Source organism: Melospiza georgiana, chromosome 1 (genome assembly GCF_028018845.1).
Source record: "Melospiza georgiana isolate bMelGeo1 chromosome 1, bMelGeo1.pri, whole genome shotgun sequence".
NCBI lineage: Eukaryota > Metazoa > Chordata > Aves > Passeriformes > Passerellidae > Melospiza > Melospiza georgiana.
Window position 1 is genome coordinate 76,082,659 of NC_080430.1, and position 11,715 is coordinate 76,094,373.

The following is an 11,715-nucleotide window of genomic DNA, read 5'->3' on the forward strand; positions in this document are numbered from 1 at the left end:
TCAGTCCTGCTTAAAACTGCCAACACATTTGTGGAACAGAGCCAAGCTCTGGAAACCAAACTGCTTTGCATTACTGAATGTGAAGTTTTGTGCAGTGACAGGCATCTCTTCAAGCTTGCACATGTGTGATGGAGACAGTTTTCTGCAGCTAGCACCTTACAGGGGTACAGCCTAGAATTGTGTCTGTACAAGTGTGATCACTCAGGCCGCATAATGGCAAGGTGGACATCCACTGACAGCTGCATTGATTTTTAAACACTCCTATGGGCCATACCATCGCGTCTTTTACTTAACCTCTGTGATGCTTATTTATGCTTGCTGTAGTAATACATTAAAGGTTAGCTAGTGATTGACCCTACCAGATCATACAGGCAGGAAAAGGGGTAAGAGGAGGAAAGGATAGGAGAAAAAATCTGTTCTTCCATTGTTTCCCCATAACATTTGCACATATTGTTCTCATGATTGCCATACATTGTCTCTCTCACAGGATTTTTTTCCCCCATAGTTTATTGCAGACAAAGTGGTGAGGTGTTACCAGATTCCTAGAGAAACATTTGCAGCACCAAAGAAGTTCAACAACTTTCAAGAAAGCCAGTGCTTTGAGATACAGAATTTCTGTTCTCTTCTATACCACTTCTTAAAAAATGTTAGACAAAAACCAACACTAACAGTTTCTAGACATTTCTTTCTCAAGTGCTTAGAGATACCTTTAAGTCTTTTATTACTTTTATTTCTCTGTTGTACAACGACCAGGTTTAACTAAGAGCATGATATAATAAAAAAATGAAAGCCTAAATGCTTCAAGTGGATTAAAAGCCTGGTCCTCTCTTCTGTTACATACAGAAACAACAAAAATTCAGAAGTTATTACTGTATCTGTACCTTAACAATATCTTTCTCTAGTAGTCTTTGTAAGTGGAAGTACAATTTTTATATGATAATCATGTTGTATTTAAACTTCAGGAAGGTGATCTACAACACAGACCATCTTTAAATTTCTGTGAAAGTGACATTACTTTTCACCATATATAGTAAATTTTGAAAGAAAGAATTTTGAAAAAGAAAAAGGTGTAGAAATAAAATAACAACCAACAATACATTACTCTTTTGAAAAGAAGTAGCAGCAAACTTCTTTGCAAACATTGTATTTGTCTCAGGTTTCGTTTTATTACTAGAAATGTTTAACCTGAAAATATATTGCATTTGCCCACCCGTGGATCTCATCTTGTTCATGTTTCTCCAAGGAACTTTTCAAAACATGTGGCTGTAGTTTTTAAAGAGTACACCCTGGAGCCAGTGTGCAACAGCCATTTATTTGCATGACATGCAAGCCAGCACACACTGAAAAACCCGTCTTAAAAGCGTCCAGATGGTGCTGACCTCTGTGCTATAAAGCTTAGTGTTTGCTTTAATGGTTCCTACATTTCTTTTAAAGGCATTCTCAAGGCTGAGCCTACAACCAAAACCTTCTGCTTGTGCAGCTCTCTGTGTGTTCAAGTGCAGCCTCAGGAACTGTAACAGCATGCTCTGAAGTGCACAGAGACCCTTCCAATTTCAGAATTCCCCCAGCCAGCTTCTACTTGCTTGCTGTCTTTAAAACATCTTGAAGAGTAGCCTTTGCCTAAGGATGTATGAGATACATGGAAGGAATCTGTTTTTAGGCCATTCACTCACCCCCAACCACTTTTTCAGACATGAGTACGAATAACTGTAAAATAGCCTGAACATAAACTACAATCATAGTTTTGACTGTGGTGCAAGTCCTAAAATCACAGCATCCAGGTCAAAAAAACCAAACAATATGAAACAGGACTGTAATTGAAGTATTTCCATGTTTGAAAAAAAAAAAAAATCAGTGGAAAATAGGTCCAAACCCTTTAGCAGAATCTCTGTCTTAATCATGAAAGAAACAAATAGAATCATGGAATCATACAATGATTTGAATTGAAAAGGACCTCAAAGACCACCTTGTTCCAACTCCCTTGGCCATGGCCAGGAATATGACCCATTAGACTGGTTGGGTTTTTCAGGGCTCCATCCATCCTCACTTGGAACACTTCCAGAGATGCATCATTCACAGTGCCCCTGGGAAACTTGGTTTAGTGTCTCACAGCCCTTTGAGTGAAGAATTCCTTTCTAACATCTAATCTAAATCTTTCCTCTTTTAGTTAAAAATCTTTCTCCTTTGTCCTATCCCAATCTGCCTGTGTAAGAAGTCAATCTTCCACTCTTTTATAAGACCTCCTAAAGTACTGGAGGATGACAATAAGATCTCTCTAGAGCCTTCTCTTCTCCATACTGAATAACCACAACTCTCCCAGCCTGTCTTTGTAGCACACATGCTCCGTACCCCTAACCATCTTTGTTCCCCTACTTTGGACTCACCCCAACTGGCTCACATCTCTATTATGGTTAGGACTCCAGACCTGAATTCAGCACTCCAGTTGGGATCTCACAAGGGAAGAGTAGAGCAGTAGAATCACTTCCCATGACCTGCTGGCCACTCCTCTTTTGATGCAGCCCAGGATACAGTTGGCTTTCCGGGGTCTTTGTTGGCTCATGTCCTGCTTTTCATCAACCAGAACCCTCAAGTTCTTCTCTACAAGGCTGCTGTCAATGACATCTTCTCCCATTCTGTGCTCTTGTCTAGGATTGTCCTAAGCCCATGTGCAGCACCTTGTACTTGGACTTGTTGAACTTTGTGAGATTCTCACAGATTTATTTCTCAAGATTTCCCAGGTCTCTCTGGACAGAATCCCTTCCTTCTGTTGTGTCAACCACACTACTCAGCCTTGTGTCTTCTGCAAACTTGCTGAGGATACACTTGATCTCACTGCCTATGTCATTGATAAAGATATTAAAGACATCAGTCTTTGTCAGAGCACTGTTAAACAGCATGGCTAAATGAGCACTGGTCCCAAGATCATCAAGAAAAGTTCCCATTGGGAATAATTCTTCTTGCTACTTTTTCACATTGTCAAACTGCTACAAATATCTTGTCCTGAATGTAAAAAACTTGATGTCAATGCCTATGTTTTAATTTTCATTATCTTCAAAGAAAAGTGACCCTAAAAACTTGAACTGACCCATTAAGATCCACTCAAGAGTATGATACTGTTTCTTTTTAAATACACAGAAGTGCTCATGCACATGCATAGGCAGCTCTCAAAATAGTGACAATACTGCTGTATTTTCTAAAATATGCTCATTCACATGGGAAGGTATGAAAGAAAGAAAGAAAGAAAGAAAATAATGAGAATGGTTTTGTTTTCTCCAAGCTTGATCTGCTTGAAATATATTTGAGTAAAAGTATTTTTCTTGAAATAACTCTTCTGTCATAAATCTTACAGCATCAGAGACGTTGCTCTTAAGTCCTGATGAAGAGTGATCATACCTCAATGTCCCTAAGTGCATCAAAAGGGGTGAATATATTACTGAAATGAAATCACAAAATGTACACAAAAGAATACTAAATTTTCTTCATATAAATGAGATACTTAAAAATAGCCAGACTACTTTCATTTCTGTGGTGATTATCACTGACAGCATTGTATTTTATTTACAGCTATAAAAGTGAAAAAGAAAAATCCTTAATTAGATAAGATTTCTAATTTCCTTTCACCTGTTCATCATTTGGAACAATTCACCTGCAATCATGGTTTCTCATTGTTCTTTTAATCTCTCATTTTTCTCTGCTAGGCAAACAGCTGGTTCTCAATTCACGTTGCCAACAGTTAGATCAGGTAATGAGGTTGGGTTTTTACCCTCAGCTTTACCCTCAACAATAATTATTTATTGTAATTAGGTTCCTCTGTGCCTGGTAAAATTGTATTTCTACATGTGATTTGCACATGAAGGGATTCAAATCTTACAAACACTGAATGATTACATCTCAAAAAGACCCAAGATGCTCGATTACAGTTTCTGATAGTTATTGCAGCAGGACATTTTCTCCTTGGGTTTTTCAGCAAGTAATTGTAAACCGCACAAATGTTGTCACTTACTCTAATTCTGTCTTCTCCCTGGTACTTTTCTATTTCTTCGGTATTTTCAAACTTGTGCTAATGTGAAAGGAAAATTTTCTCATTTAAATTTGATGTCGTAGCCCAATCAAAAAATTTTGGGTGGTTTTTAGCAGTATTTTTAAACTGTGGAAAACTAAACTTAAACCCAATCCTGGTCTTGCTTTCTGTACTAACACTTCCAGAGGCAGATTACAGGAAAGACAAAAGCAATTGAACATTGGAAAATTATTGAAATAAACTGCAATGTAGAAACCCTCTAAACAGGATACTTCACCATAAACAAGGATTTGATTAATCTTGTGAAGCAGCTAAAAATTATAAAAAAAAAAAATAAATCAAAATATCAGTGAACATTAAATGCTTTAAAAGTGAAATTATTATTGTAGTATATGTAGTTATTACTCTAATAACACTTAGAAAAACTGCATTATCCTGCTTTAAGCATAGTCACATCCTTTTGTGCAAGGCTGATATTTACAAATTACCATTCAAGTTCCTCAATATACCTCAAAAATAAAAAGAAATTATAAAAAATATTTTGTGCTTTTTTTAGAAAAAGGTGTTGGAAAGTGAATGAGCTAAGCACAGATCCCTCAGCTGTTTCTGTGTTGTGTTTTGGGTTTTTTTGCTTTGGGGTTTTTAAATTATAATTCAATATTATAAACTGCAATCCAATCATCCAAAGTTAACTAGAAAAAATGGGTCAAATATTCGTGGTGCAGTGCAACACTAGCAGCAGCAACTTTCTGAATGATAACAGCAAAAAAACACTTTAATAAAATGATTCATTCTGTGAGATACTACATACCTTCAAAAATTTAACTGTATCCTCAAGTCCCATTAAGGTCAATGTTCCAAGACAATATATATGAAAAAATAATTCCTTATTTGATAGCAACAAAGTTTACAGATTATATTAGTGCTACTTTTCAATTACTGTATTTCTGGAAGAAGTCAATCTGCGCCTTCTCTGGAAATAAAAGAAAAACAAGGTCTTTGATAACAAGTGGCTTTGATATCTGTGGGATTTCAAGACACCCTGAACACTGGAAACACCTGAAGACTCAAGACAGTCATTGGCTCTCATTGGCTTTGAAAGAAAAATGTTTAGCTGCTGAACTCATTCTGCCTTTAAGTGGCATAGTAATGTACCTGTACTGAGTTACAGCATCCTCAGTTGAGACTCACTCCTATTCTCGTGCTACCAGTTTTGTCATCTTGTGATTGAATGCAAGCCTGCGCTTGCAAGCCAAGGTGGACTATGGATTCTCTCTCGTGTGACACCCACCAGGAAGGGCAAATGACAGAACAGCCACTCCCAGAGCTATCTGGAGTTCCTGTGACTCATGCAGTGTGGCATGGTGTTAAATGTTGCAAGTCAATTCATAAATCTCAGTTGTTCCCATGTAACTTTTCCTTCCTCAGTTCTGTAGCTGTTTCCTTTAGCCTCTCTGTCAGTCCAGCAGAAGATAGATTAAAAAAATAGTCAAATTTTTAGCATTTATGTGTGTCTACATAAACGTGAGTACACACATTTGCACATTTTGATGCAAGAGGAAAGCTTATGCAATCCAGAGGTACTGCTGAAGCCTCTCCTTTTTCAGCCCACTCTGCTCTGACCCTATTCTGGCACTATTATCACTCCTTCCCAGCTGGGCTTGAGTGGCCTTGTTAGGGCAGCTATTAAGCTCCACAGCCAGAGGTTTCAATTTAGGAGGGAGTAAAGCTTCTCTTTTTATTACCCCAGGAGAATTGAGAATCCTGCCAGTGCAGTACTCCAATTTATCGCCAGGAGCAGATGAGGTGGACTGAGAATTAGACCCACTTAACAACTGGTTTACACAGCACTCTCTGTCATTGCTACATGAAGCCACAGGAGGTTTATGGCTTATTCAGAAGGGCAAATGTTTCTGTATCACTGCAAGATACTGAGTACAAATCAAAGCACATGGCTGTTCTGCAGTGAGGACTGGACTCTTTTTCATCCTTTGTTATGTGTTTAAACCATAAAATAATTTGTTTACTGTAACCTCTACTGTATTTATTTGGGAAACATTTGGCTTAGGACATCAGTTTTTGTCTTCAGATAGAGAGTCTTTGGATTTTTATGGGACATGAAAAGCAGAGAATTGAAACACAAGATTTCTAAAATAGCATGAAATGCTCTTTTCTTTATAGCTCATACAGACTGTGAGTGCAATCGACAAAGATCAGCCTGCTCGAGGACACAAATTTTTCTTTGAGTTGGTGCCAGAATTTGCTGTTCATCCAAACTTCTCTGTTGTAGACAACAAAGGTAACTGCTGACCCTAACATCTCCCTCCCCAATATCACATAAAACTTAATTCAGAAACACTCATTGATTCTGTGTTTCCATTCTAGATAACACAGCGGGAATTATGACCAGAAGAAACGGATACAGCCGTAGTAAGACGAGTACCTATCTTCTGCCCATCATCATATTTGACAACGACTACCCGATCCAGAGCAGCACGGGCACGCTGACCATCCGCGTGTGCGCCTGTGACAGCCGGGGCAACATGCAGTCCTGCAGCGCCGAGGCCTTGCTGCTCCCTGCCGGCCTCAGCACGGGGGCTCTGGTGGCCATTCTCCTCTGCATCATCATCCTGCTAGGTAGGTACCTATTACAAGATGCTTCCTTGACCAGAGAAAGAGCTAGTCACTTTGAGAGTTTTGATACTCTTAAAACCCTTATTCACATGACCCTCTAGAAAAATATCATTATTCTTTAGTAGCTTGCGTGAGAAGAGTGAGACTGTGCTATTCAGACTAAATACAATTGAAAATACAGGGTCAGTTTCAGTTACCATGCTCATTTGAGTAATGTTCATACCATAATCAGACCTTCATTTAAATCCAGAACTTTAAAATCCTATTTCTGAGGCTATGCTAAGTTTTGCAACAATGTTATGAATTATATTACCTATTTAATGAGGAAAGATTTGGATTTTTCCTGTACAGAAAATATTTAGCTCAAAAGCGTAGGATAGAAATACTCAATTTCTTGCAAGTGATAGTGAGAACTGCTGATTAAGTAAGTATAAGAACAGAAGTCAGACAAGTGTTTGGAAGGTAGAAACATTAGAAAGATATGGATACATATGAAGGAAGTAGAATAAATGTTAGCTCATTATCTGTGTTAAGAACATAAAAATTTCAACTTGCATGTTTCACAAGAAAAGTATCACCTCTACTTTCCAGTAAAACTCTGCAGAAAAGCTCTTTACTTTTCCACCTGTTCTAGCAAACATAGCTTGCCAAGGGGTCAATGGGAAGCTACAGGCGTTAGTTTATATAATTATAAGGGGATATATTTTTCTTTTTTTCAATTTTTACCCTAGATTCAAGATAATTCTGTGATCCTCCTATATATTTGCTATAGGTATTAGAAGAAGGGCAATATCTATAAAACATATCTGTACTGTGCTTAAGGGAGGGAAAAGACTTGAGCTCTAGCAAACTGATAAACTGCTTAGATTCAGGAATTGCTACTGGCCTGGTTTTAGCATCAGCCCCCTTGGATTCCCCAGGATGTTGTCCAGGCATAGTCAGGGAATCTGCTGATATTCTGCCAAGAGGCAGAACTTGAAAGGCACCATGCTCATGAGAAAATTATGGTTCAAATTCTGCCAGGCCTAGCTCTTCACCTTGCACATTTCTTATCATCATGTCAACAAGCTCTGCATCTTTAAAGCGATCCTGCATGCCCCGACAAGAGCAGGAGAAAAGGGAGCGTGAAATACACGCCCTTACTAGCTCAGAATGAAAACATTGCTCTGATTGGCTGCAATGCTTGAGTACAGATTGGACAAATCTGTACTAAACTTTGGACTTATCAAATTTAAATGACCCTTGGGGCCACAGCAACAAAATATGAGACTCAGAAGAGGGTCAGGGACCATTGCTGTGCAGGACAAGTTTGACCACTTCTTGTCTCAGCCCCAGGGCTAGAGGCCCTGCTCTGCTTAGCACTGCTGACGTATTTGAATTCAAATAAATATGTGGTTGTGGAGTATCTAAACATAATTTTTAGTCTACAGCTAGTGTGATACTCAGCATCCTATTTAATTTTTCAACAAGGTTGTGTGTTATAATAGTAAAGTGGTGCCAACATGCCCAACATAGGTGAGACATATTAAGTAACAGCCTGTGAAGCTCACTTTACAATAACCTCTCAGTGATCTGCCCTTTTCTCCTACATGGAACTCTTAAACTTACTAAAGTGTGTAGTTTAATCTAGTATTATGAAAAGAGCCTCTGTACAGGTGCAAGGAAGAAAATCAAAAGAATACTGAATGGAACATATTTCTATTAATTTTAGATTCACAACATAATATCATGGCATGTGGAAGATCTCTATTTCACTCTCCCCACCTGCAACATGTCAAACCTTAGTTTTTATTCACCAATATTCAGATGATTCAGAGTAAAAACTTAGCTCCTAAACCATTCAGCACTGTTGTAATTTATGGTTCAGCAATCACTGTTATGTCTCCTTGACAGATGATCTTTCTGGCCTCTATTATTTACTCCAGCTGCTGGAGAGAGAGTCAGATTTGTACATGCACTTAAGCATTGAATTGCTACTGAAATCAATACCATTTAGACACCAGAATGTATTTAAAAAATCCTAACTTCATTTTTTTATCTCCCCTTAGACAGCTTCATTTTTGTATCAATCCTTACCGCTTCAGAAGAGTTATTCAACTGGAGTTTCATAAACTAAGGGAATCATGTTTTTTCAAAAGAAACATTTAGTAACAAAGACTGGATTTCAATTCTTGCAGTCATTGAAGCAAAAGTAGTTTTGTCAATTATATTGATAGCTTAAGGTCTTCAGGTTCTTATTTTCAGAGGGACCTGTAGATTTCATATTCAAAAGTGAATTAGACACTTGGGAATACCTAAATCACTAGCTTTCAAGAGTGTGAATACCTTTTGCCTAGGAGATTCAAATACTTTTGATGAGAGGACCCTTAGTGACTGCCAGAAAGGTGGTACTTAGAAAAAGAAAATCAAAATCAGTAGTATAATATTGTATGGTATTGTTTACTTTTCAACTTCAGCTTAGTTGCAAATTTATTTAAAATATAAAATATTTTTATCATTTCTCCCATAGGTTTTTTAAAAAAATAAGTTTTTAATTGTATAAAATCATTAATACTTTCCCTTGTTAACTTGGAGATGGATTTTATCACTGCATTCCTACTAAGAATCCCATTCCAGCCTTAAAACCTTTCCTGGTCAAGAGGTGAGGTAAAATTTTGCCTCATTTATTTGCTTTCTAAAGATCTGTTCCCTCATTCACATTTTTTTTCCTTTTAGTATTAGTTGTATTGTTTACGGCTCTCAAGAGACAGAGGAAGAAAGAACCCTTGATCATCTCAAAAGATGATGTTCGGGACAATATTGTGACCTACAACGATGAAGGAGGTGGGGAAGAAGACACACAGGCTTTTGACATTGGCACACTGAGAAATCCAGAGGCAAGGGAGGAAAGTAAGATGAGAAGAGATGTTATCCCAGAAACAATATTTCAGATAAGGCGGACTGCGCCTCTTTGGGAAAACATCGATGTTCAAGATTTTATTCATAGAAGGCTAAAGGAAAATGATTCAGACCCAGCTGCCCCTCCTTATGATTCATTAGCAACATATGCCTACGAAGGAAATGATTCCATAGCAAATTCTCTCAGCTCCCTGGAATCCCTTACCACAGAAGGCAACCAAGACTACGATTACCTCAGTGACTGGGGACCGCGGTTTAAAAAGCTGGCAGATATGTATGGTGGAGAGGACAGTGATCGAGACTGAGGAAGTAATCTGTGACCTGGTCAGTGTTAGTGGAATTCATGTCTATGTTCCTAGATAAATAAAGTGGCCTACTCTCTTACTTGGGAATAAAATATTTACAAAAAATAGGTGTTGTCTTAGTAAGGGTTTGCTTAATCAATAAGTCAACGTGAATGAATATGAATGATTGAGATTTTAAAAAAACACTACAACCAACCTTCTATGCCTAGAAACCTCTGATGAAAGGGTTTTATAGGGAATGAAAAGACAATAAAAGGCTTTTTGTGCCTTTGAGAATTACATGGAAACTCCATATTTTTAAATTGCTTTGCTTTACCTTTCCTACTATGTTGGATAGTGTGCATCTGCATTGTAACTTAATCTCAAAAATATACTTTAAAAAGATTAATATTACTGCCATATTTATTGAGTTAAAAATGTCTGTGTGTTGATTCATCCTGATATTTTTATATATGTATATTTATATTTTTGTATTTTTATTAAATAAATTAGAATTTATAAAAAGACCACGTATGTAGTTTGTCAATCATAAAGAACTGTCCAATCTTTCTGAACAAAGGAAAATTTGTATTGTGCAACACTTCATTTTTGAATGCATCTTCTTATATCAGATTAGTGGTTGCAATGTACTGTGCAAGAACGATATGGAGAGAGGGCTCTGCAATTGGAATGCAGTGTAGAAGGCAGAAAGGACTATTTTGAAAAGGTGATTATAAATAAATGCAGTCTGACTCACAATTTGTATTGCTACATGGCAGAATAATACAGTTTCGTGGTGAAGCTCGCTCACGCATACCTTCTTACATGAACATATGACCACTGAGAGGACTGAACAGATCGATGCCTAGGGATCTAAGGAACTATTAAAGTTCATTCTGGCAGATATGAAAACAATTTTTAATATACCTTCAAAGAAACTGGATAATTGAGCTAGCATCAATAATAAAAGGAAGGTTATTATATACTAATCCTATTTTGGAGCTTTGACACAATAAGAAAAATCAGGTACATTACTGATAGTTTCTTTCAAATAAAGGGAACCAAGAAACAAAAACAAAGTCTAGCTAGTATTTTATTAAAGTTGTTAATGTTCTATTCCTTCAAAGAATTGTGTACATTCGCATATTTCCTACAGCCTTAATGACAATCAGCAACTATATTTTTTAAATATATTTGTTGGATATGGTTTTCCAATGCACTTATTTTTTCACAACACAGAAAAAAGGAATATAAGTGGACCATGTGATCTAACAAAGTTGAAGGGTTTATCCATATTTGGTAAAAAAAGAAGTATATAAAACCTCAAATTTATGGAAAAGGAGAAACAGTTTTGACAATATAGGAAGTACATTATCCATAGCATTTCCATTTTTTAATGTTGACTTTAAAGAAAATCAACACCTACAGATGTTTCAAAAAAAAAAAAAACACCTACCAAATAATAACGTTTCAAGGTTTTGTCTCTATTGATGAACCATTTTCCATGTCTTTTTATAATGAAACTTAAGATACACATTGACAATGTTATGTGGACTATTGAGTCACTTATCTCTTACCATAAAAATAATAAAGAGGATTCAACCTCAGAGACCCTTCAGCCAGACATAAGAACACACTCCTGATTATCTTTTTACTATGTTGACTTTCAGATTATTTATAAAAAAATATTTCTTTATTATTCTTTGTTTAGTCCTTCTACCATACTCTTCTGCCAGCCCCGAGGATGTGTCTCAAGTTTCTTTCGCACTGAACTCCTCTTTTTGCAGGGGAGGAATGTCTGTGTGTTTGTGGTTCCAAACAACCACCTGAGTAGCTTGCTGTGAGATGTGCATCAGGTCTGTGACGCTCTGTTGAAAA

The 11,715-nt window shown here is 37.0% G+C and overlaps 1 protein-coding gene across 1 annotated transcript in view; it reads left to right on the top strand.

Annotated features, from left to right (window-relative positions):
* The window catches only part of CDH9 (cadherin 9), a 97,689-nt gene extending 86,556 nt beyond the window's left edge, over positions 1–11,133 (top strand). Inside the window, exons 10-12 of the mRNA XM_058030747.1 lie at positions 6,203–6,320; positions 6,407–6,658; positions 9,371–11,133. Of these exons, the coding sequence (XP_057886730.1) occupies positions 6,203–6,320; positions 6,407–6,658; positions 9,371–9,858 (858 nt within the window). The 3' untranslated portion in view covers positions 9,859–11,133. The remainder of the gene's footprint in view (positions 1–6,202; positions 6,321–6,406; positions 6,659–9,370) is intronic.
* Positions 11,134–11,715: the final 582 nt, after the last annotated feature.